General features: G+C 39.2%; 1 protein-coding gene across 2 annotated transcripts in view; it reads right to left on the bottom strand.

Annotated features, from left to right (window-relative positions):
• The window catches only part of LOC137137991 (glucosidase 2 subunit beta-like), a 116,968-nt gene that overhangs the window by 79,558 nt on the left and 9,802 nt on the right, over positions 1-27,608 (bottom strand). The window contains exons 7-9 of one of the 2 annotated variants that reach the window (XM_067524875.1): positions 19,795-19,861; positions 15,546-15,624; positions 935-1,021 (exon numbers count right to left, since the gene is read on the bottom strand). In XM_067524875.1, coding sequence (XP_067380976.1) covers positions 935-1,021; positions 15,546-15,624; positions 19,795-19,861 — 233 coding nt within the window. The remainder of the gene's footprint in view (positions 1-934; positions 1,022-15,545; positions 15,625-19,794; positions 19,862-27,608) is intronic. The other variant, XM_067524876.1, reaches the window with a different exon arrangement.

The following is a 27,608-nucleotide window of genomic DNA, read 5'->3' on the forward strand; positions in this document are numbered from 1 at the left end:
ACTACTGCCCAGCGACAAGCCTCACTTTCGTCATCTCCCTCTCTCATCTTTTTATCTGGAGGAACGGAAATGAAAGGATGCTATCTAGTACTCTCCACATCCTCGGTTCAGGAGATGGAAAGGGGCTCGGACATTTTCTTTTAGGCCTTTGCTGCCAAATGAAAACATGGGGTTTATAAGGCTGTGCTCAGAAAGAAATACGAAGGCAGTTTAGGGCCTCTAAATTAGCACTGACTCAAGAAAGGTTTTATGATTTAATATGGGCTTTTGCAATAAGAGAAAGATACAACCATATAAAAAAAAACTAGTCACGCTCTAGTGACTAGAAGAACAATGCCTGCATAGAATGCCAGCAGCTTTTGGCTCCTATCGTGTAGTTAATGGGCAGTTATCAAGCTCATAGCTGTGGTTCAGTAGGCCACCTACTACCTACTAGTAAGGCTGGCAGGTTTATTGTCATCGATATGTTTGGTATTTCTGTGACATCATAAGTAAGAATGAAAGGACCAAAAAGGAAAATTGCAGACTTGATTTAAAAGCAGCAGTCTACATAGCGATGTGTTCAGGGTGGGTACATGGCTAAAAAAAAAAAAAAAACACAGAACTCTGAAATGGGAGGCAACCTGGTTAATTAGTTCTAGCTCTGGCGCTTAGTATTGTAACTTTGACAACTAAAGTCAACCGCATTTTATTGTATACGATAATAACCTACTGTACCTACTGGCAGGTAGAGTAGAGACCTACAAAGCTACCATTGAATGGCTTAAGTTAAGCGCCCAAGTGTTTTGTGCAACGGCAATAGCCTAGAGAGTCAGGTTCAAAGCCGTGGATCAACCAGTTGACAGTCTAAATTGATCTAAAAAAATGATGAAAAATCATATTATGTAGTTAGCTGAGAAAACATGGAGAGTGGAAATAAAGACATGGAGCTCACCTTTACACGGTCGCTTTTGGTCAAGGCATCCCAGAGTGTGTGTTGAAACTTTGGAAGATCCATCTCATGGTCCTGCCCCATCAAAGCCTGTGGGATTACCAGTAAGAGTCTACTCAAATAACAGTGGTACAGATGTACTCCAAGTAATTTTAAGTTAAAGTCAGTTTAAAAACTCTATAATGGTGTACACAAAAACATTTCTATAGTAGTAGGGCAGTACCATTGCTGCATAGCCAGGTCCTCATACACAGGCACAAACACTTGGATGACTAGGTGGACAAATTGATATCATTGTTCATTAGCGAATTGTGCTATAACGATTTCTCCTCTCCATAAATGTACACATCTCCTCAAAGCACATAGACATTCTGACATATATCTTAGGATGTATACAATCTCGCAATCTCACATCTATTGCTGGTACCTGCTGGCCCAACAGTTATAGGGTTATAAAAAGTGCATTACATAACTGATAATAAACTGCACATCTTCCATCTTCCATTCAGCTCACCTCTCAATAATCCCCTCTGCCATATCTGCTTATCTATTCAAGTCACTCTCTCATTAAATCAGCTTTTATGGCCAAATGGAAAAAGTTTACTGCTTATAGAAGTCAAATACTATTCATCACAGAGAAGGCTGTAGTTATACAGATATACTGCATGTTTTTATTCACTAGAGGACAAACACATCATTCCTCCTATCTGAATAAACATAGGCTCCAGCAGAAAAAAAAAAGGGGGGGGGGGGGGGGGGGAATTGACAAGTGAATTAATCTGCTGCCTTTTGCTAGCTGAAATGGAAGTCAGTGAGGCGGTGTGTACCAGTGGACGCCCATCAGTCACAGGACCTTGTGCAAAGCCTGAAAAGGCTGAGTATGATGCTGCCGCACACTGGGAGGTAAAGGATGTGGATGGAGGGGGTGGAAGGTGACGAAGCTTTCTGTTTATTCACCTGAAACAGTGTCCCCTGGAAGCCATTTTGGCAGCGATGTATCACAGCAAGCCCTGACCTTTAGATACTATGCACAATTAAGCAAAGCTAATAAACACAACCACAGATCTGGACATTTGGAATGGAGGACAGGTGCTGTGAATCACTGTGAACGTGAGAGGCAGAACGTTCTTTTGTGCTTACAGTAGGTAGTCTTTTCAAAGCCAAATTGATGTGTTTGTTTGAAATGCATACAACATATGCTGTTGTGCAGCAAGAAGAAATAAGCTGACTGGAGTTTGCTTGAAACTAAAGTTCACTCTCAGTATTCAGGTTTCATATTTTTTAATAGGAACATGCTCATTAAAAGAGAGTCCTTAGTTGTTTGTTACATTGTGTTTTGTTTTGCAGCTGCTACACATTCAGGCAACAGACTGGATGCATCAATCTTCATATTTCTCCTTGTTTTAAAACAATATAAATCAATCATCTTTGAATGCTTTGCCAACAGTCAACTAGGAAACTAGCTTTTCTATTTCTTCAGTACCCATATATAACGAGTGTCAACATTCACTGCGTTAATTTTGTAGTTCTTTATGGACATATGAAAACAAGTGGAACATAACATAAATTAGGTTAAGAAGAAAAATGCAAATATGTGGGGTAAATGAAGGAAGGGAAATTTTGCCAGCAAAATGGATAAAAACTTTTCTTTGCTGCAACAGAAGTCGGGTTATATAAATTAAGCACAGATATCTTTTATATATCAGTACACTTCTTCAGCTGTATCTTAACTGCAATTTCTGAGAAACCTTACACCAACAGTCCTAACAAATATGCTCTACACTTGATTTAGTCAAACTAACACAACGGCTGATAAAACAGTATGCAAAGATATTGCCTTACAGAGAGGGAGAAGAGTGGAGAGATCAAATAACATGGTTACATACTGTGCTGTTATTTGATAGATCCAGCTAGTCCCAGAAGCACAGTTCTACAAATATCACTTATATCCACCTGGAAAAATAATATTGGGTTTCTAGTTGGAGTTATGAAATGTATCACCTTGCAAATATGTGGAAACAGCACAAACAAAAAGATGAGACATCTATTACCATGAACCCACACAACTGAAAATATTACCACTCCCACACAGTATTAAAGCACATAAGGCATGTGTGTGCATACGGAATGTACACATACATGAGCACAAAGTCACATATGTAAAACAGCTACCAGCTACTTATGTCAGTTTGTTGCGTCTAAGGATCTGTGTCACTCGCTTTGTGTTTTTATTCTTTGCTCCGTCAAGAAGTTAGCGACAAATACGGCAGCAAAGTGTGTTGTTGAGAGAGAAGAGTACGCTCACGATCCCCTTTGAGGCCCTATGACAGACAAGGATGGGGACGTCAACCAAACTAATAGAAGTCAGGGGGAGATTTCCCAAGATGCCAAGAATACCAGTTATCTTAGCTGATACCAAATGGTAGATACAATCCCCTGAGTCCAAAGGTCCAATTTGAAACGTAGATGGTTTCACTAGTAATTTCTGTTAAGGTCATTGTGGAACAAGTGAGACTCGAACTTCAAGTTTAATTTGGTGATCAGAGATGATTCAGACAAACCTGGAGTCATTGCCGCAGACTACTCTGTTGAACAATGTTGTACCCCAGCAGAGAAAAACTAAATTCAAGGTTGTTGAAAACATCTGTGAACAAGACTTTAAGTAAGCGACATGGATGAAAAACTCGCCAATATAACAAAAAGAAAAATTCACGACTTGATCTTCCCCCTAAATCCAAAAAAGGGGAAGGGGGATCAAGGGAGAATAGTTCCAGACAACTGAGGGAACTTGTTAAAATGTATCTGGTGCAAGGGAGCTTTTTTCACAACCTAAATGCATGTTTACAGTAATTGTGACTTTAGCATCAATTGATACATCCCTGAAGCAGATATGCGACATAATAATCTTGCAGTGTTCCAAGTTGATTAGGCCACCTGAGGCAAAGTAATTAGGTAAAGCAAAATCAACAGCAAAAAGTGGTTGTCAAACACCGTAAAAGCTACCTTCATAATGTACAGCTACCTTCAGGTATCTGAGCATCATGCTGTCTGTTGCCTGGTAAAAGTCAGAAGGGCCGATGAGCTTCAAGCCTCCAGCTGACACATGATGGACCCCCTGTCTGGACTGCAGCAGGCCGCCTACCAACCAAACAACCATCGTCCTGCCTTCCATCTTTTACAGCAGGCCTCCATGAATACTGTTTAGAGTATTTACCAGTATTTTTCCTAATTCACAATTGTCATCTGCTCTACCTACCTTTACACTGTGCACCTCCCTATTGTGTGAAACAAGCAAAGCTCCATTTCACATATCAAAGCAGGTTGTGGTGTTGCTAGATTTTTTAACCATGCTAATGAACAATACCTCTTTTTTGAAGATAAAAGCAAAAAGACAGGCTGATGGATCAATATATATCACATCACATCAGTCTATATTTTGCTCAGTATTCAAGCCCAGGGAACATTTCATAAAGGCCATAGGGTCAGCCTATCACGGAGCTAAATGCCAATGTAATTATTAGTGTCTGGAGATAGTGGAAAGGGAAGCACATCCTGCGGCAGTACACCATATTTAATTAATAAATGTCACTCTGAGTGGGAGTGAGGGAAGTGTGTGAGAGGAGAAAAAGAAGCAGCAAAGGAGAGAGTCAGAGTGACAACAATACTAATCCTGACTTAAGTGCACAGGCACACAACAACGCCAACAAATGCAAGAGAATGAGATTAGACAAACATAAGTGTAACGAGGATGTGGGAAAAAAAAAAAAAAGATCTTCCGTTTAACCCCCCGTTGTAAAACGCACAATAGAAATTCTACCAAATGTAATGACAGCACAAGATCGTTTCTTGCATGATGGAATCTTCACTACAAATTTGTAATCATTACAACACAGAAACAGTACTGTGTTCTAACTAAAGCCATTAATCAACCACAGGCAAAAAATGTGTTTGACTTTGACTGTGTATACTATCTTATACCAGATAAGGCCTTTAATCAACTCAATGATTTCCTTGTTGTTGCTCATGTTAATTATTTTTAGACAGACATACATGCATGTATTGTTATCGTACAACATTTATTTGTAGACCTTTGACTTTTGCATCATTTTGGGAGAAGTTAATCTTGGTCTCAACAGTCCAAACAAAATGTTGTTCCACATTTTTTGGGGGATCATCCCTGTACTTATTTTGCAAATTCCAACTATGGTTTCTGATACTTACTGCTCATGAATGGTGGATTATGATAACTTCACAACCTGCTCTGTCATCTGGTGTGGTTGATGTCTACAGAACCTGTTCCTTCGGAATAAAAGTGGCTTGCTCTTCCCCCATAGACAGCTTTCTTGTGTTCATGTTGATCTATCCTTCATAGCAACAAATGCTGCCTTCGTAAGTAAAACCCAAGGCTAAACCCAAGCTATAGGACACCTGAATCATTCAGAGCTATTTAGTGGTAGAACGGCTGATCTCACAGGACACACCTGGGTAACAAGACACAAGTTTTTTGGCAGTTTTTTTAATACATCTCAACTTAAATACCAGGAAATACATTTGGATCATTCTGAGCTTCTGTCATCTGTTCATCTTTTGATCTTAAACCCAAATGCCCTTTCCTAAAACAAGCATAAATAGATTGGCGTCTGTTCCAATAGTTTTACAGGGGAGTGTGGTTTTAACTTAGGGTAATCGTTAGGGGGAAGCTGCAGTCTTGGTTTAATACAACGTCCACAGTGACTTAAAACACTACATGTGTTCGAGATTAACATTTAACTTGAAATAGCAATATTTGCCTAACCTTATCCAACTTCATTGATTAGAAGGTATCCCTTAATCAATGCGGTGCAACAATAGCCCATCTCATCAGTGCAGTGGGAATTCTGCGGATAGATTTTTTTTGCGTGTGCAAGATGTCAATTCAGCTCCATAAAAGACTGAACAATATGTTAAAAACTGCAGACAAAAATTCCTTGTCATAGCATTTCGGCCTTCCCCGTCAGCAAAAACTTATTTTATTTGAACCCCAAATGACGTCTAACGACTCAACTTTAGTGAAATAAATTCAGAGAGGTGCACACTCATGTCACTGCTGTTCAGTAACGTAAGTCTGAGTCCTGTCTTAGTTTGGTGAAGGTTAGAAGGGGTCAGGTGTCCTGTCTCGTTCCTTTTCCTGCTGTCAGAGAGTATCCACACAACAGGCAGATTGTTACACAGGACACAAGCTCCCATGATGCCCTCATGCTTCTTTTTCACTTCTTGCCCCCCCTCAATCACAACCCCCTATCTTGGAGTGCTACTTGAGTCATGACTACACCTGGGACCCTCTCGCCTCTGTGCCATTTCTGTCATTGGATCAGCTGCTGACTCTAGCCCTGTACCACTGTCTTTTGTTCTCTGCCCACGTATTAACTCTGAATTGCCTGGAGAACAGAAAAGAAGATGAGGCAGCTATGAAAAAAGAAAATAGATCAAGGTCCCAGAGAGCCAGAAAAAAAAGATGTCTCTAAATGTTTCTTATGCAACAATTTCTATCCCTCTCACACATTTCTTCTGAAGGCGACACTCCTCGGCACACAGAAGTGGGTATTCTTGTTTGGAAACAATAGCAGGCGTGCTTCTGAGGCAACTGTTAAGCTATTGCAAAGCAGATGCTTTTTTCTCTCGCCAATCAATTTAACACCTACACCTCCCCTCTCCTCCTTCAAGCTGGCTTTGGCTCATCAGTTTTAAATGGCACAAGGCATTCTTGCATTGTTCTTTTGACTTACTCAGAGGACAAGAAATGTTTCTGTTGAAGTAAAAGCCCTATCAAGCTTTAATCACCAAAAGGTTGGGTCAGAACAGACATTAGGAAATAAAATCTAAAAAAATTGTACAGAGCAAAAAAAAAACTACACAATGTTGCAGTATGTGAAGATGCTCTTTTTTTACTTTTGTAGAGGCAATTATAATTCAGAGAGTCTGTAAAAACAGGATGAAGATTTGGAAACATTTTTTCCCCCCTTCTGAATCTTCCACTAGACAGAATTGCAAGGGAAAAAGCCATCTGTGTCTGACTCTTATCCCTGGCTTCTCCAGAGCCTGGATGAGCCTGAGCCAGCAAATGTCAGTCGGATAAAGACCAAGCCTGACAGACAGACACAGGAATTTTGTCATTCCGTGTGTCATCCCTTTGCTAGCAAACACAATCTTTGCCGTTCTTAAAAGCCCCGAGACGATGGGGAAAGAAACATTCTCAGGGTGTACGTCAGGTTGTGTAACTCCTCCAAGTGCCAAAATAGCTGAAACGTTGAGGACGTGCACTATTCTGGTGCCTCTGCGGCCTCTGAGAGCTTTCATTATTGTCTTATGTGCTGTGCCGCGGGGTCACCATGGAAACACAAAACACATCAATTGTTTCCCCGCTAAGGATAAGAGGTCCTTCAACAGGATGTTCTTCCAGCAGCCAGTGGTCTGTCTGGGGCCAGAGGATATTGGATGTGACTTGATAGTTAAGAAATACTGAATTCTGCGGTTTATCTGCAAACAAATGCAGCTTAGGTTTTAATTATTTAAAGCATGTGGGATAAATGGTAAATGGTCTGCACTTATATAGCGCTTTTCTACCTATTGGCACTCAAAGCGCTTTACACTGCCTTATTTACCCTGCCTTATTTACCCATTCACACTCACAATCACACACACATTCATACACCCACTCACCAGGAGCAACTAAGTTGGGGTTCAGTGTCTTGCTCAAGGACACTTCGACATGTGACTGGAGGAGCCGGGGATTGAACCAACAACTGTGAGATTGGTGTACAACCGCTCTACCTTCCTGCGCCACAGTCGCCCCGGATGCTTCAGACAAAAAACACAAACTATTAATGAGAAGACAACTATCTCGGAACCCTGGGATGTCATTCAACATTACCCTTAATCCACCTGAAGTGGAAGTATAATAGTGTAATGTTATGCTTTTGTTGTAATGATTGTTGTTCAAGAGCAATTTCTGATTTTATTAGTTAATTTGTATTTATAATCACTTTTGTCAGTGGCCATTTTGTTTATCTTTAATGGATCCTTAGGCGCCAAGCTAGAACGGCTAATCAAATCTATTAGTTGTTTGTAATCAACATTTAGAGCTTAGGTATGTACTTTTGACAAATATATGTATACATTCCTTTTAAAGTAATCTGCTTACAAAAGTAATTGAAAGGCCTGGCAGCAGAAATATTGTCATCTATGGGTTTTTGAGTGAGATTAAAATTTCTGACCAACTAGTTAATAACTATATCTGGAAGGGCTGGGTGCATGTCAGCTGAGTGCAGCAGAGCAGGGAGACGGAGGGCCGCACAGAATGTAGTGCGTTGTCCTCTCCTGCTAGGTATGGCTACCAAAAGTTGCATATTGAAGCTTTAGGTTTATTTAGCTACTGCTGCTAGAGGTCAATTTACCAGAGTTGCATTTCTCAAATTGCTACAGCAAAGATTTACCGTGACCCACAGTCTGCATCATTAGAAGTAGCATGAAACTCAAAATCCATCCACTCTGGTTCTCCTCTACAAACACAAAATGCCGAAGCCTTCAGGTATTATTTACTATTCACTCTGCCAAAGATGTACCCCAGAACTGTTTGCAATGCTACAGCTTTATTTTAAAAGCATTCAGCTTTAAATATACCAACCTTTACAAGAAAGTAATATTTGTCCCTGGGGTTTTCATTGGCAACTATAGTTTAGTAAACACACATCATCAAATAAACCAGGACTGATATCTTAAGGATAATGACTTTAATCCTGTGATTGTGACTTGACCTGTTCCACCCTCCACAACTACACTTGCACATGCACATAAAATAAGAAGATTACCTGCTTCAAGTCATTAGCATAATGATCTCTAAAATGTTCCCCAAATGTCAGGGCGAGACTTAAGAGACTGCTCCCACTGTCAACATTCCACTTGTTCTTGTGATGCCGCATTAGATCACTGATCAATGCATTTACATGAGAATCAGTAACCTAGAATATCCTAAAGGAAACCGGTGTTTATTCTCTGTGGACGTTGCTCATCGCATGGTGCATATCCTGTTCTTAGGAGCTGCAGTTACACGGGTGCAACATCAATAGTATTTGTCAAGTGTTTAAAGCTGATAAGAATCCGAATGATTGCCTTGAGCTTGCTTTGAGGCGGGTTCGTCAGTGGAGCTTGTAAGACAGAACGTTCAGTGATGGAATAAAAATGGTATAAACACAGCGGTGTGATTTAACTTTCTAAAGTCTGACACCGTGATGCATTTTTTATACACCGCATGTTATTTGTTGTTTCTGTATTTTTCAATTATTTTTCATGTTGTCAAACTATCAAACTGTCATAGACAAGACACCTCTTGACATGAGACACCTCTGTCAGGACTTGTAGAAGCAGCACAAAATGATGCCTCTTCACTTTGCTCCTTCCCTCTCCTGCCTTTGACCTCCCACTGGATCCATTACCTGAGCCACCTGCACGACCTCAAGAGCATCCAATCTCGACAGTTACATAACAAAAGATGAGCGCACAGAAGATTAGAGGCGCAGACGCAGAGGGCAAAGCAAGAGATTGAAGAGTGTCAGGTGTGCAGCCTGAAACAAATATAAAAATAATTTTAAAAGTCTTTCAAGTTACCACCTAAATCATTCGTTGTACCCCTCCTCTGCCTCCCCTCACTGTCCTCCTGTCTCAGAAGAACATGACACATTACAGCATTTTTAGCAGGTCAGTTTTCTCTCTCTCAGCTCTACAAACCGCATATCACTCCACTTCTGGTTTCAGCCTGTCATTTCACATTATATAACTTAAGAGTACTCCAGCTGGGAAGCAAAAGTATGACACATGTAATGGGAGGTGACAAATGGTACTGAGGGGGGAAAGCCGCAGACAACACCCTTTTTCTCCCCCATCAGCCCAGTGAGCCTCATATACCCAGTAGGCCTTTAAGACAAGACTATAATCTTGTTGGAATATAGAAACAGATATGCGAAACCCAAATATGGCTGCCAGTGTTTACTACTATGATTCTATTCGCCTTCACACACCTCACTTCAACATCGAAGCTGCAGATATAATACAGTTTATGCAGTAGTTAAGGCATGTTATGCACAGCTTAATCAACAAGCACACAGCTTGGAGTTGCAAGGCTGTACATGCACTGTGAAGTTACATCATGGCCTACATCCATAGATTCGTTGAGTAAGCCTGGAATCCCAAGTACAGCTTAAGGCTGCAAATATTAAACTTCTCAGTTACTCTCTGTGACGCAAGAGCATTGATTGCTTCACAAAAAAAATAAATAAATAAATAAAAAAAATAGGCATTTCAGAAAGTTAAATGCAGGCAGTAAAAACTGCTCTTGTAGCTCCCTCCAGACCCAACAATCTCCTCAGAACACACACATTAAATCCTAAAACCACTGAAAGCTTATGAAACCTCTCTACAAATGCTTCAAAAAGGAAATTCTTGCAGGCAGATGAGAATTGTTCATTTCTGAACAGGAGGAATTTCTCTCTTTTTTTTAGAGAGTGAGAGAGAGAGAGAGAGAGAGAGGCAGGAAAACAAGCACCACAGGCCCAGTCCATGACAACACAACACGATTAAATGACCTGTGAATGTGACTTTCTAGTTTTCCATTCCCTTGCATTAACTTAGAGGCCTGCTGCCCCCTTCTGGAGGCTAGTGAGACATCATCAGGCAAGACCTCATCAAATGCCTGCCTCCCTATTCACATGCCAATGATCTAAATTATAACCTCACAGTCTTCTGTGTTGATTAAATGTGCAGCAATTTTCATCAGAGGCATATGTATAGTACAAGAAGTGAAAAGCTATTATACCGTATGTAGCATTTAGGAGGCTACACATTGATTGAAAATGTATCACTTCATCTCTCTCTTGACTAATAACTGTAATCTCCCTTGCTTCCATATAGACACAGAATGCAGAAATGCAGTTCCCCGCTCTGAAGTGAGATTTCAGTGTTGGCTTGGGCCAAATGTCAACCAGCTCAAACAGATGGTGTGAAGAGCCAGGCCAAGTTTCTGACCTTAGTTGGTTGTGAGTAGAAGGTGGGAGGGCAGCAACAGGCACCAGGTGTTTGGGTTTTTTTTGTGTGTATCGGTGAATGTTGTGAACATCAAGACAGCTCAGTGTTGCTGCAAAGACAGAAAGGTGAAGTCACATCGGGTCAGTTTGCTTTGCAGGTGCTTTCTAGCTCTGTGGGATGCTGTCATGCTCTCACTATGATAGAAAAATGACAGCAATAAAATAATGCCATTGGGAAGGATTTATTTTTGAACAGTGAATAACAACTAGCATAGTGTATTGTTTATTCTCGTTAATGAACTTGTTAATTAATCTAGAAATCACATCTTAATTTATTGTTTTATAGATACAATAAATGCATCCTGAAGAAGAGATTTCTTAAATTTAAAGCGAGGTGTGAAGATACTGAATAGAAGACATTTATACGAGTTTTTTCGAGTTTTTTTAATAACTATTATTTTATGATTAACTATTCAATTAATACGTTTGTAAAATGCCACAAAACTGTGAAAATGCCATTGCAATTTGCCAGAGCCCAATGTGACATTTTCTAATTACCTCTTTTACATGAGCAACAGTCCAAAACCCCAAAAAGTTATAAGATGATGCTTTGCTTATTTATAAATAGTTCTAAATTTTGACAACTAACAATAATTCAACCAATGGCTTCAATGTTAATCATTGTATTTTACCTGTATTAAGCATTTTGGACAACCAACCTACTAAATAAAATTGTGGATTTGAATCCATTCAATATTGATGTTTGAAACAGCAAAATCTTAATCTCCTCAGTAAAATAAAATTTAAAACACCTCTCCAACTCCAGCTCAGAAACAGCTCTAAAAAGGACTCTGAAGTGTGATTTCTTTTAGTAATTGATTATATAATGCACAACTGTAAACTATGTACGTAATTAAGCACTTGTTTTAAAGATTGTGTGAGCAAATTTTGTGAGCTTATTTATTTTTTAACCAAAGTTTTTTGGTTTCGGAAAATTTTCATATTTTAAAATTAAATATAGCATTAAAAACCCACTTACAAATGAAAACAAATGAACACGGGTACAGTATCTATAAGGTGCTGAAAAACAGTCCCCAGTCTACTGATTTTTCACTACTATCGGGCTTCTTGAAGGTATAGAGAGCAAAGAGTTCATTATAATGAGAACTTTGAGGTTCTGTTATTCCTTCGGCCCATGCACCACTAGCTCCCAGCTACACTAAACTAGCTACAATGGCTTCATTTCTCCTGTTACCAACTAATTTCAGCTCTTCTACTGTATATAGAAACCCCGAGGGGATAGCCAATATTCTTAAACTTTGAAACTAGAAAGATTTTCATACCCAGTAGCAAACTGTTGTGAGGATTTCCCAACCTTTCATGCACCTACAGCAATATTTTTCATGTACATACTTTCAAGAAAGTGAAATTCTTTCAACTTTGCTCTTTTTTTTTTTTTTGAATCACTACCAAGAGTTGCTTGAACATCAAATGTTGACTTTTTTTAATCAGGGAATTTCTCACATTCTCCCGTTCAAAAGAAAAAGAGAAACATATTTTATACTCAGTCTCTCTCTGTTTCTGAGTAAGGGGCTTTGGCAGGCGAGTGGGTAGTAGATGGATAGGTGAAATTCACCGCTGCACAAATGCCTATTTCTTCAGAGAAGGCAATTTCCTGCAGCTCTGTTCACCTACACAAAGCTATAGTCAGAGCTTGGTTACACATTGGTGCCTCTGAGAATGTAGTGTCCTATGGTTAATGCAAAAATAAAAAGGGAGGACAGTCCTCTCTGGGCTGTGTTCAACATCCTGAGTAAACAGACAACCCTATAAAAACATTCTTCTTGAATACTTGTGATTATTCTAAATATGACTGAACTTGAATCTACATTAGCAGTGGTTTCCACAGGAATGGAGAGCTATAACAAAATGATAGATTACTGCAGGAGCGCCACTTCAGAATATCCCCTTTCCCTCCCGAGTGCAGTGCCTCCTTTGATCATCAAATTGTTCTCCTGAAAATCCTCTCTGTTCTTGAATTATCTGGGCCGCTGAAGTGAAAAGTAAATTTTCTGTGGAAGTTCTTAAGAGAAAGGAAAAAGAAGACGGAAACTAATGAAAAGGGATGAAAATTACACAAATTGAATAAGCGTGCAAAAGATTTATCTATATGGCCCTATTCTCGAATGTGAGAGAAGAAAAGAAGGTGTTCAGACATTACAACTGGGCACAGATGAGGAAATCACCTATTTTCTTTTAGTCTACACGCAGTATTTCAAACAAGAAGTATGATGAAAAATGTTATAGTATTCCCTAACAACGGTGCTATCTATTTATCAACTTGAAAGGATCAAGTCCAGAGACACACCGAGCTTGCATCAAAGAACTGGTAGCGACAAGGTTGACCGTTGCACCTCATTCGTTCGGGCCAAAAAGTGGCACCTGAACACAACGCCAATCAAAAACTACTATGTGTGTTCTCCACATGCTTGAGAGTGAATAACACTCCGTAACAGCAGGTGGCAGTAGTCAAAATCGGTCATTCGAAAAGAGAAAGAGTAAGATGGAGGACTGCAAATACACAACCATAAACAAAACAGCATTTGCTTACCACACCAGCTTTCACACCTCTCTCGCTCACCACAGACTGTTTCAGTTTCTTCTTCCCAGATGGTAACGTCATCGGGAAAATATGTTTATGTTGGCACGTTCGGGTGAGATAAAGAAGAGAAGAGCTTTCCATGAGTGCTTTATTGACTTTTAGTATTTGCCTACTTTCATTACTTCCGTTTTCTTTTGCGCGGACTGATTTACTAAGCCTAACAGGGTGGTCTCTCTCACAACACCCCTGCCAACTATTCGAAAAAGCAGAACAGACTGAAAATATGCCAAAAGGGGTCCGATTAGTGCCGACGGTGCAGGACAACTAGAGCAACAAATATTCAGCAATGGACTGGCACTGGCTGAAGACCAATTGTTAAGTCGTGATCTTTAATTGTTAATTTAGAGAATGGACTAGGTTTATAACAACATAGCATCAATTTTAAATTTGCCAGAAAGTATATTGGCACAAAAAGGTGATAACAGAGAATTAACAGAAAGTTATAAAGCAAATTGATTTAAATTCATTCAAAACCCCCAATAACAGACAACTGTTGTTGGCCTGGGACCTTGATTAAGGTGATAACATGAGGCCACTTGTCAGTTCCATTGGAAATTGCTCATAACTACTGTCAATGGCAGCCGGTTTAATTTGCCTTGTTTGATCACTGCTTGTTGTGGTTGCCGCTAAGTACACATTTTCATGCATATTCATACTGATTCGTTCTCTTCAGATGCAGTTGAATTCATTAGGAAAGCCTCCCCATTAGCCAGCAGAAATAACAAGTGAGCACTGATGGGTGAGTCTTTCATGTTGGGTACAGCTTCGGTGCAGTTCTTTTTAAAAAAAAAAACAACAACCTCCAAACTATTTCTCGAGTTACACATTTTACAGGAGCTAAAAGTACTAGCCCAAAGCACGATACATACTGTTAACTTGAGCCCTTACCAAAAAACTGAATTTTGAACATTTTTAACATCTCTGTAAACACATTGCCAGCTACGTGATAACCTACTCACATGCTGAACTTTTCCTGAGTTTGCGTATGATTGCACATACCAAGTGCCTTTTATAGCAGAAAAGGGAACAGGGAGGGAAAGAGGAAAAATTGAGCTTTAGCCATTTTGTTTACAGCCAGAGACTTTGATATCTGCTGCCTGGTAAGAGAAAGACTCAACAAGTTTAAAGTGAAACAGACAGCCGCATTCTCACACATTGCAGCTTGAAGGGGGAAAAAAAACACTGTTGGGAAACTGTGCGCGTCCTGCTCAGAATTCAAATGAATGTGGAAGGGACCCTGTTGTACGAATGAAGAAAACAGCCAACCGAGGCAGACAGACAGCCAACCCAAGCAAGATGCAAAAATCACAGAGAAAGCAAGGTGGATGTAGAGGTAATATATCAGCTTGTTTGGCAAATGCAAAATTTGGCAATAGGGCGAATATTTCATAATGTGAAGTATTTACAGTTTATGCAGACATAAGATTGTTGATGTAGGCTGGTGAAATTATGGCGGTTCTGAGTTTTCCACAGATGAAAACAGTAGCCACAAAATACACAGGGCTCACAGGGTAGAGAAGCTGGAAAATAACAATAGATGGATTTATGTATTTCTAAGGTAGCTTTGTTCTGTAAAGCATAATCTCCTCTGGCAGAGTATTGTGTGAATTAGTACATATAAAATATCCCATTGCTTGATCTTGTGTTGTTTAAAGTGAAAGATCAAATGTCCTTTGCAACCCTCTAGCTCTCTTTTATTTTGTCTTTTTATCATTTATTTGTTGTCAATTCTCACATTAAGAAGAAAAGAAAAGTCAGGAGAAGTGTGTGACAGCTTTGGCTTTGCCCATTTTGTTTCATTGGTTGCCTACAACATTGAATTGAATATATGTTAATTCCAATCTAGAACACAATATTAGGACTAAAAATAATATGCTTGAATAAAAGTTTAACTTACCACCACTTCATCTTCAGAAAGGACCCGCTCCTCATCATGGATAAGTGCCACTTTAGCCTGGATTTCCTCCACTGTTATACTGTGTTTAAAAAAAATATGCAAACGAGAACAGTGTGAATTTTGGGCAATGACTAGAACTGTCCCATTCAAGTTCAGATAAAGTGCACAAACAGACTGAGTTTGTCAGTTTATTAACAGGATTATTAATTAAATGTGATATGCATTATTTACAATTTAAAGCACATTTAAGGGTAGACGTAAAGTTCTCTTCTTTTGCAATATATATATGGCTGATACTTTCAGGGCTGCGGAGGCTCAGTTGGTAGAGTGGCCGCCTACTGACAATAGGGTCGGAGGTTAGCACCCTGTTCTTCCCGACCACATGTCAAAGCATCTGTGGGCACGACACTGAACCCCCAGCCGCACAGTGCCGGTACCAAACCCAGCAGAAATTGGGGAGGGTTGCATCACGAAGGCAATCCGGCGTCAAAACTGTGTCAAATATGCGGACAAATGATCTGCTGTGGTGAACCTGAACTCACAGGATAAGCTGAAAGGACAAAAAAATATGGCAGCACCTGAGAGCCTGTTTCAGCAATTCAACTTTTTGTTCAGAAATCCCTTAATAAATAAATAAATACTACACTTTTAGACCCAAAGCACAAACTCATGAAACGTATGTGGATGTACAAACTGTTTGGAGGTATATAACTTATCAATGAACCACTCTGTACTTCTGTTTCGCTCTGGAGAAGAACAGAAAAATGCAGCACTCGCTAACTCACTGTATATTGAACTGCAAGCAACCTTTGCCGTTGTTTCAGCTGATATGACTGTGCATTGAACATTTTTATTTTTAGGTGAGCTCATTCTTTAGATGACTTTGGGCTTGCACTGACACAGATTCTCTGTTCTTTTAGTCTATGTCGCTCTGAGTGGCACACAACACATTCTAACACACAGCACCATCAAAAACCACACACACCACCTCTTATCCTAGAACACTTAGATGTTTTCTTTAGCCATACCTCCCTGCTGGTGTCTTTCTTCTAGAGGTTCCACCTAAACTAACACTACTGAGCTGAGATAATGACTGCATAGCCAAGATCAATCTCAGGAGTCCATCAAAAGCGGAAGCACAGGTAAACATACAGAGCAAATAGCTTGTTCCCCTACAGAAGATCAATGCTCAGGGTAAGTGCTGGAGAAGAACAATGGCTCTCTCTATTGTGAGGCAGCACAGAGGCTGCAGCATCTCTGCAAAACTCGCATATAAAACATAGCATTAGAATAGCTGGTGGCTTGCAATGCACACCTACAGTAAGTCTGATGGAGAGAAACCATAATAAATATTAAAGGAACTCACTTTCTTACACACACACACACACACACACACACAGATAATTCCTGACAGAGGGGAGGGGATAAAAAGCACAACCTGTTCGTGGGCCTTTGGGAGGCTCCATCATGGTTCATTTCCTGAAGCAGTTGGTAGACTCTATTTATAGGCCAGCATACTGGTACCAGTTAATCCTGCACTGGGCTGCCAACTGCCTGCCAGCTGGCACAGTGGGTTGTACTTGTGTGTGGTGCTTGGGAAGGTTCGGGATGAAATAATGGGGAGGAAGTCCACAGCCAATCCTCAACAACCATTGTGCGAGGAAAAACGTTTCTCGTCACAGCATAAAACAAAACATTTAAACTGACCCTTAACTAGTTATGTGCTGTAGAGGTTTAACCACAAGTCAGAGCCAAACCATTTTACCTTTTAACATTTCCATTAAAATACAACAATACTGATGAGCAGCAGCATGCCAACTCCTGAGCTATTTATTTATGTTTTTTAGTTAAATTCATGAAAAAAATGCTGCCATTTTTGCCATGAAGCAATTCTTGGTGGCAAAATGGACCCAAAGATGTGATTAGTTTGCAGTATAAATGAGAGAACAATTATCTTTGAATCTGCATTAAATATAATTAGCAATTCCAATCGAGTGGATTAAGAACAGGGTAGTGTTTTGCTAAGTGTCATTAGGGACAAAGCCAAGAGCTTTTTTCTACAAGATAAAGAGTCTGCAATGTGCATGCTAATACAGTTCAAAGTCAGCAAATTGCCTGCCAGTGTGCAAGCTCGAGGTGTGCTGGTAACTTTTGACTTTGCATTTATCATAACGGGGACTAAATCAAGCTTGACACTTGGGTGTGTGAGCCGCAGAGCCTTACAGGAAAAAAATGGCAATGAAGCATACATATACAAAGCCTTCACCACCTGCTTTATTCAAATGGGCATCAATACATTCCCTGCCTCCAGATAGCCAGCCCAATGAATCCCACTGACTGACGGACTGAAACAATGGTTGTATAAAAATACAGCGACACTTGCAGATATTTCAGCTTAGTAATGTGTTTGTTTAAGCAGAGGCTGAGAAGAGACGAGACACCGCTTGGGATGGAGGGATAAAGTGAATGGATGGAGGCAGAGCTGGAAAGGGAAGGGGCAGGGATTGTGGGGGCACAGAAGGGCTGAATAATGGTACACATACAGGCGTAGGAATGCATAAGTGGGCACATAGCGGTCCCAGAAAAATCGCTGCACAAGCACTTCGTCCTCAATGCAGCCATATGTTTTATAGCACTTTCAGTTTACTATGCCCAGCCCTGCTTCCTTTCTGGGAGAATATGCCCAGTTAGCTTAAGCAGTATTGATTTTTTTTTTTTCCAGGCGTGGTGTGGGAAGGTGGAGAATGTGCATGCGGAGATGGCAGTATAGAAAAAGCCTGAAGGGGACAGGCTCATTGGACATCATGCACTTGTATTTTTTTGCAAGCCACCAGCAAATTTAAACATTTGCTGAAAAGCAAGCGGATGCCATTCTCTTTGAAACTGGCAGAGGTTAAATGCTACACATGACAGCAAGTTAGTCAGGGTGGGTGGCTTGAGGTGCTAGGAAAATTGGGTAGGGCAGCAACAAGTGGGTCTATTGGGACTTAAAGATTAAACAATGCATTTTTGTATTTTGTTAAAGAACAACGATGGCATTATGCTATAAACAAGCAAAATTAATTTCTTAATAACAGAAAAAATTAAAATGAGAAAAACCTCACTTGACAAATAATTTTCAATAAATTCATGATTGAATGTCATAAAGGTGAAAATTCTACTATGCGTCGTCCTGGAGTGAATTATATTAGCACATGGTTCTAATATTTTGGCCATGTTGTTTAGAATGAAACCAAATAAAGGCCTGAGGAAAAAAAACTGCTAATTGCAAAATATGTGAAAACTTATGAATGTTTAAACTTTGCTATAGCCTTATACTCAGTTAGCCATTAGATGGACGGTTAAGCTGAACGTTTCCATTACTAACAGTTCCTGTTAAGTAACATTGGGTACATTCACTGCATATTTCATAAATGATGTGTCTCATATTTGACCTGCAATACTAGCATCACCACATTAACACACACAGCGCCACTCAGTCATCCGGCGGTTAGCATGAACGTTAACATGTGCGTGTAACATTTGTCTAACGTTACTCGAACTTTCCACACTACAACACACCCGTCATGTGCCATCCGCAGAGAATACAAGTTCTGTTGATTTGTTTTCCAATGTTACATGAAGCCAACTTGGTAATGGACAATGTTTTCAACATTTATTACATCTGAGCCGTATTGTCTTGGTTGTCAGTTTCTATTTTGTACTTCTCTCTTACAATAAGATTTGAAAAAAAATATGTCTGTCATATTATCAACATTTAAGTTTAAGAGGTTCAGGCACAGTGTACCATATACAATAATAAGCTAGATTTGAAACTTTCACTATTAGAGCAATGGTGAAAGTTAAAATTTCACACATCCCTGGTCTTTATGTAATACATGTTTACAACTGAGCAGCAGGAGTGGAACAGGCCAAACTGGGAGCAAATATGCTTTAAGTATAGGATTTCATAGCAATCTAAATACTGTGACTGAATCCTTTTCACCCTGGCAAGAGTAAAATCCTCAGGGAGAAAGTGTTTTAGTATAAAAATAGAAAGCGCTCTTCAAATAAACTGAATCGATGGATTGGATCCCAATAATCTAGAAACTTTTTCCTGTGTTGTTTTCTTTCTAACAAGCAAAACGATGTACATAAAAATATGTTAGCATAAAGAAACACATACATGAGACTACATAAATTCTAAAATTCTACATGAATTTTAAAAAAGGTTTTTAATTGTCAACAATGTAGTTATCAACATATTTACCTGCCATCTTTGTTGCTGTCCAGTAACTGGAAAACACTGGAAACTGTAGCATTATGATGTCTTAGTCCTAAAAAGAAAAATAATACATTTAAGAAACAATATTGTAACAGCACATGTCAAAAGCACAAAATGTTATGATACCAAATAGGTGATAGTTTGAAAAAGTGTGTTGAATTTCTCTTTAATAAGCAGTAAGGAAGCAATAAACACTAATCCTTCTGAACACAAACTGGTAGACAGATAGAGGACAGAGCTGGTGTTAGATTTAAAAATATGAGGAGATTTGGGGGGGTGGATTCTTTGGCAATCAGGCAATGAGTCAGTCACGCTGTGCAAGAACATTTGGTTTCCCTGTAGAAAAAAATAAAAAATAAAAAAATAAATAAAAATAGCGTGTCAGAGTCCAGAATGCAATCAGGAGGCCTTGTGCTGTAACGGCTGGTATGACAGCGATTTCCCTCTTCTCCATTCATATTCACAGGCAGATGAAAAGGAGACGCACAAACTTCCTCAACACCCCTTTCCAGTGAGCATGTGACCCCAACTGATTCATTTTGTGAGTCGCATTCATTGGAGTGAGGGAGAGGAAATTCTCTTATGTTCGGCACTAAACATCTCCCACATCATCAGCAGAATGGAGAATGTAAAGGAGCAAACTGATTGGCCCCTCAGTCTGGGGAGAAGCACTTTACATAATGCTAATTGCACATCCGCCGCAATTACCATTCCGCACTAATTACAGAAAAGCTAATTGTAAAAGTAGCATTTTTTTTTTCCCAATGTAAAGGAGAGCGTCTGTGCCAAGTGAGAGTGTGCTGCAGTTGATGAATTCAGCCTTGCCCGAAATGAACCGTAAATCCATATTTATAAAGCAGTGTTGTTTTTTGGATTTAAGTTTAAAAAGGCAGAAGATTGCACACCACATCTCGTCACCCACGACATGACTGGGAGCAGAAAACAGAAAAAAGCCGGATTCCTCACCCCCCCAGTTGTTGACTCGACTCAACTAAGGGTAAAAAACAAGATTTGCTAATATTCTTCTGCAATGCACACAGCATCTGTCATATTAGTGGCCTATTCTTTTGTTTGAACAGCGCTCTATTCCCAGCCTAATGCTTGACATTCTCAACGCATCCTCAAGTTGTTCCGCCTCGCAAAAATGAGTGCACAAAAGAGGAAGAGAAATGGTCTCATCTCTCCCTCTACTGCAGAGCTGTAGCTATGAAAAACAACCATAAGGAGGATAGATGGAGAAGGGAGGAGAGGAAAGAAAAAGATGGAGTGGAGGCGGGGGGCGATGTAGTAAAAGGTAAAAGGAAGAGTAGGGAAGAACGTGGAAAATAAGTGAGGAGAGTAGGAGGGCAAAAAAAAAAAAAAAAAAGAGGAAGGAGGTTCAAGACATTGGCTCTTTAGGCCAATGGCACATATAGGGGGCTATGTTTACTAATGGACACCATCACTCATCCACCCATGTTGCCCTGGCGATAGCACAGCACACTCATAAAATATAGAGAGGCACAAAGAGAACAGAGAAAATGGAACATATCAGCAGGAGACTGCAGATCTATGCCTAGGCTACAGACTATGTTATCCACACTGAGCTTTCTTTGTTATTGTAGGCTGTGCACTCCAAGGCTAACAAAACACATATTCTGCTTTCTTTTATACACTATAAGCAATATTTCTACGCAGGAAATTACCTCTTTCTGTGGGGAAATATTTTCTATTGAAATGGACAAAAAGGCTGCAGGGGTTGAACTTTTGCATTACTGAGGAGATGAGACACTGTAAAATCTGAAAAAAAAAAAAAGTGTTTTAACCTAAATGGTGCATTCAGTGGTATGGGTTTACAGCATTAGTATTTCTCAAATAGTGATTTTTGATGGTGTGGGTTTACAGCATTAGTATTTCTCAAATAGTGATTTTGATGGTGTGGGTTTATAGCATTAGTATTTCATAGAACACTGCAGAACAATATGGGAATCGCAGTATACAAAATCAATAACAGAGTAATCTGCTTCATAAATCGTGAGTGCAGTGAGACATCGTGAACTCAATTACGTTTAGCAGTTGAAGTCTCAAACACAGTAGCTTAAATCAGCTCAAATATTTAAAAACAATTTATGCTTTTGAAAATAGCAGTGACGAATATTAAATAATCATTGTTGAAAAAAAAAAAAAAAAAAAAAGGTTTACAGAGTCTATGGCCTGAGGCTTAGACATATCCTTTGACTGCTGCCAGGGACCTTTGTTGACACAACTATCTACTTTCTAATAAAGGGTTGAAATGCCCCAGATGTATAATAAATAAAAGGCTACATAAAATTCAGAGTTGGATTGTCTTTCTTAACTTCTGCTGGCACTGTAGGTTATTTTCATGTATCAAAATAATGAAAAACTGTTTGCCTGCGAGCCAACCACATCATTTTTTTTTTTAAATTCCCTTAAGAAACCAGTTCAGTTCTACATTTGGCCGCAGTAGGTATGAATATATGTGTTGATAAGAGTGTACAAATTTACACACATTCCTTAGTAAAATAAATGGTTATGTGTCACTGAACAAGCTTAAAATGTGCTTGACAGCAACCATAGCTTTTTAGGGAGAGATACTTGTGTCTGTGCTATATTTAACTTGGTACCTGGATTGTGAGAAAAGCAAAAGGTGTGGATCCTGAGAGACATACTGGCAGAAGAATGAGTCAGTAAACTCACTAGCAGAGCTAGTGTGATCTAACAGACTGAGGAAATGCTGCCAATTCACTAAAAACTAAACCAGTGTTTCTGAAAGTGGAGTCGAGAGAAAAAATAATTTCTACAACAAAACCCAATTTACAGCCATAATTAAACACCACAGATACATACAGAGTTCTTATCTGGATTAGTAAAAAGTTCACGTTAATGTTAAGTGTAAGGGACCTGCTGTGATCAGTTAATTCAAATCTTTAGAACATGCATTTCTTAATAAGCACTGTGAGGCAGCGCTGGTCAAGCAAATGTAGCCACCTGCTGCAGAATTTGCTCAGTGAGTGAACATGAATTCAAGTGGATGTGAAACACGTTGGCTCCAGAGGTCTAGTGCCATTTTATTTTATTTTTTTGTAGTGTTTTTGTGTATGATCATTCTAAAATCGGCTGGCATGGGTCTAACATTTCTACATTAATGCATGATTGAACGTGACGTATTCACTTTAAGTTAAAATTAAGTTTTGAATGTTAATCTCTATGATAAATATTTATTAAATACGGACATAATTTACTGCTAAAATTGCCTTGTTCTGACTAGCTTCAAACTTGAAAGCTTCTTCAAACTAGCTGAATGTTAATATGCTGAATGTTAATATGTACATATGTGGTATTTCTCTATATTGGTTCATTAAACATCTTTCACATTTTGTTTAGGCAAATATGTACAGGATATTTAGGAGATCTAACAAACTTGAACCCATCTTCAGTGAAAAGGTTTCAACATTGACGACGTGAATGCGCATTTTTTTTGGTCCAGTATGATCACAGCACAAAAAGCCAGTTCGGCTTCAGAGGAATCCTGACATCTACGTACACTCACAGTAAGTCATGCTAGAGGCCGTCCGTAACTGTGCTCGTGTACCTTGGGAAAATACTCTTAGCCTGGAAGTGGTTTGCAAAACAGTGTGGCAGTGAAATCAGGTCAGTGAATGGATTAGTGATGAACAAAAGGAAACCTCCACAAACTATGATTGAACTCTGAGGCCATTTGGTTTTGCATTTTGGCAGATACCATTAAAAAGAAGCATGTCTCTACATGGCAAGCGGATATCAAATAGACATCATTAAAGAGAAAAGAGACCTCAATGTGAACCCAAACCTGTGGTTGGCATTAAGATTTTTCAAAAACAAGCACACATGATCAGTGTCCCCTCTGACTACCTGGATACAATAAATTCTTAGTTATTCAGTAAGGTTTTGTCCAGATTTCACAGTCTTCTGTACAAAACGTCAAAAAACAAGGGATTATAAATCACGGGCACTAATCAGTACACAGTTAAATGTGCCAAATGTTGGGTGATTATTCCTGTGAAAGCTCCCTATTCATGTTAAATGATGTTCTGTCTGTCATGAATCTGCTGGGTACCAATAACTTAACCCTAAACATAATAATAATAATGATAATAATAATAACAGCAGAACATGTTCCGCACATTGATGTGGCTTGTTGCCCTTCCAGCCGCAACCCTCCCATTTTTGTCAGGGCTAGGTACACAACTGTACCTATATTTCTGTTAAATTATTTTACTCTCTGGCCTGTGGTCTGCCAAGGGGCCATGGATGAATATCATCTTTAAGCTAACTCTGGTAAATGGATTATTGCGTTATATAGCATGTGCCAGTCACACATAAAATTATTAAATAAACAAACCCTCAGTTCAGTAGAAGATCTGAACTTACTTTATCCCGGACCCATGGCCATTTCATTGGAACCAGCTGCCAAGTTGGGTACCACGATGTTCTACACAGTTCAGTTAACAGGGACCAACCAGATGTGCCAATAAATCCCCTACAGCCAACATCCACGAGGAAGAACGTACACTTCTAGCCAAACTCCTCTATCTCTGCTGCCAGCTACATACTGTATATCTGAGACTTTTTCCTCTCAAAGGCCATCTCTCCTGTGACCCCCCCCATGGTACTGTCAGTTCCACAAAATATACAACCTGTTGTGTTTCTGACCAAAAAACAAGATCTGGTCTTAGATTAGTGCTAGTTATCTCCTAGGGGCAGTATACTGTTGTCTACAGCTAAACTCCTTTTCTACTCTCTCTGTGCCTGTAGGCGACAGTTCAAAGTTGCTTGGTTTCTGACTTGTTTGCCCTCACAAACATAGAAAATCCCATCTTGTTCTTCTTTTTGCATCCTTCGCACTAAAAACAGGCTAATTTTAAACCTGATGTGGGGCCTTGTTAAGATTTTTGGGAGATGGCAGCACATCATTATCGTACTATATGTACTTCCACGTCCCACGATTTCCTCCAGATTGTTGCTCAATTGTGTGGCTTTAATAATCAGTGACAGAGTGTAATATTCTCACATTTCTTTTTGATAAAATGTGTTATATGTAATGAGTTGGATTCTGAGAAGAGGGAATTGAAGATTTTGATAAAAAGGTATAGTTCTACAACACACTGTAATACAATTTTAAAAAGGCTAAGACTGGCATGACATAGCACTTTATTGTCTAGAAAACTATGAAAACTAAATGGTAAATTGTCTGCAATCATACAGTATCTTGCTTTTCCTTTTTATTGACACACAAAGCACTATAGAAGTACAGTTGCTTCTAATTCACCCATTCTCTCTCGCACCTACACACACACACACACACACACACAAACAACAACAGATTATGGCAAGTGCCATGCAGGTGATGGCCTGACCTACAAGGAGCAACATGGGGTTCAGGGTCATGCCCAAAGACAACTGGATATATGGACAGGAGGGGCCAGGGATCAAACCACCAGCCCTGGAATTGGATGGTGACCGGTCTACCTCCTGGGCCACAGCCGCCTCTGTTAGCATAAATATAAATAAATAAATTATTACATCAACCAGGCATAACATTATGATCACCTGTGCAATTTGTTGCGATCCACAACAGTAGCTCTGCCATGAATTCTACTTTTACAATGTTATAATTTCCCAGTTTTTAGGTTGAAACTGTCAAAAACCTGACAGGTGTTTCTAATGTTTCACTATCCTCATTAAAATGAATAAGTTGGTCAAAACATTATAACCATCTCTTCTTGTAATGCGCTCCTATTATCACTCCACTACCTACTTCAACCTCAGTAATAAACAGAATGATCATGTTTCTGACCGTTTCAACTTAAAAACTGAGAAATTATAACCTTGTTAAAGTAGAATTCTTGGCAGAGCTCCTGTATTGGATTGCATTAAATTGCACAGGTGGCCATAATATTATGCCTGATCAGTGTATGACGCTGCTTTCTCTGGTCCAATTTCCCCAGTTCTCCCCGTCCTGCAATATTTTTTTCAGTGTACCACTTACATGTGCGACAAGAAACTAATTTTCTTTAAGGTTACAAATAGCCTGACGCTTTATAACTTGTCCTTTAAGTGTCCATGAAGCCCTGGAGACATCTTTGAGCGACTGCCATAGTACTGGGAAAGACTTAAAATCTACTTTGCAGGCTCAGCTGCTTGTTCTTCAAGCTTTTTGTCCCTGCTTTGTGAAGGACTATTGACAGGTCATAAAGGCAAAGATGTAGTGTTCATAAAAAGTTTCTTTGTTTTGATGTTCTTATATTTCATTGAGTTAATACTTATCCTCTGTAGTTTAAGCAAATGATTTATTGTTTATTTTTACTACATGAAGTAGTAAAGAAATGAAATGAGTTCTAAGGGAAGTTAAGCTTCTTAATTCCTGGTCTCCCTCCTTCCTGGACATGGACATTAAGCCTTCTTTAAAGCATTAAAGCTGCTGCCAATATGGGTTTGATCTTAATGCACAGAATATAAATGTTAAATGTTATTAAATATGAAATACTGCTACAGTAAGAAGAATCTACATCATTTAAACCTGTATTGTGTGAGTGACAAAAAACTGTTACCATGTACTTCATCAGAAAAATAGGATTTATAAAAAAGTAATAAATTCACTTTGCTTTTCTAAAAAAGTATTAGTATATTAGTATTAAGGTCTGGGACACAATTATTCAGATCACTATTCCAACTCTTTCCAACAAATATTAAAGTTGGAAAAATACATCTGTGATCATTACCTTGCTTATAAAATCTCTTGCTTTAATTTGTGTATTTTTTATTTGTGTCATAGAAGCAGTTTTAGCTTACCATTCAAAATAATAACAGTATGGCCAATCAGGGAGCCATAAAGTGTTTGCTGAGTTATACTGCGGCAGATTAATGGTGCTTATTCACTAAAATTCGACTGTTATTCAACATGTAATTTCATAGGCTGCAAAAAGCGAAAGAGGCTGGATAAGTAGCCTTTAAGTCATTGAAACGTCACTTAACCTCAAATACACAAAGCTAATGCCACACACACGTTCACAAGAACTGCTTAATAAAAGCCTAGATTGATGGCCAGTGGTAGAATTTAGAACTAGTTTTTGTAAACTTGAATGCCAGTTTACTGTTGGATAGGCTTGTTTTTTTGAGATCTTTTTCCTCGTCTGAGCAAAAAACCTGGCTAAAGTGTATGTGTGTGTGTGTGTTTATTCCTACACATTGTAATGCAACCATGTAAATGAAAATTGATGGTTTTTAAGCCATGACTAGGAGCATTAATGGAAGCAAAGGACAACAGGTTCATGAACATGGGGGGGGGGGGGTAGTGAAATCCAGCAAAGGTCAACTTGCACAGCGGGAAGCATGACGGATGCATGCTCAGAGGATCAACCAAAGTCAAATGACCTTTATTGCAATCAAAACTTTTACTTGAGGCGTAGTTTGACACTAGATAATCAATAGCCAACACTTTACACGCCCTCAAACAGACATAAGAAACTTGTCAGGAAAGTAACAAAAAGAAGACAAATTGCATTATTCTGAATAAGTGTGTTATTGGACACATTGATGTGCAAGCATTAGAAGTCAGTCCAAAAGACAAAACAAACTCATCTTGTGTGTCAGTTCCCCCTTTTCCTCCTCTGCTGCGATCTAAAAATCGAAAAACTCTGAGCTCATTTCACCTCACCAATCTGTATTCCCCCGCCTACCCTACACACACATAATGATTCTAAATCCTTATGGACTTGAGCGCTGAAAATGGCTGAGCCCACTTCCTATCCAGCACCACA

This window comes from Channa argus, chromosome 12 (assembly GCF_033026475.1).
Source record: "Channa argus isolate prfri chromosome 12, Channa argus male v1.0, whole genome shotgun sequence".
In the NCBI taxonomy this organism is placed as follows: Eukaryota; Metazoa; Chordata; class Actinopteri; order Anabantiformes; family Channidae; genus Channa; species Channa argus.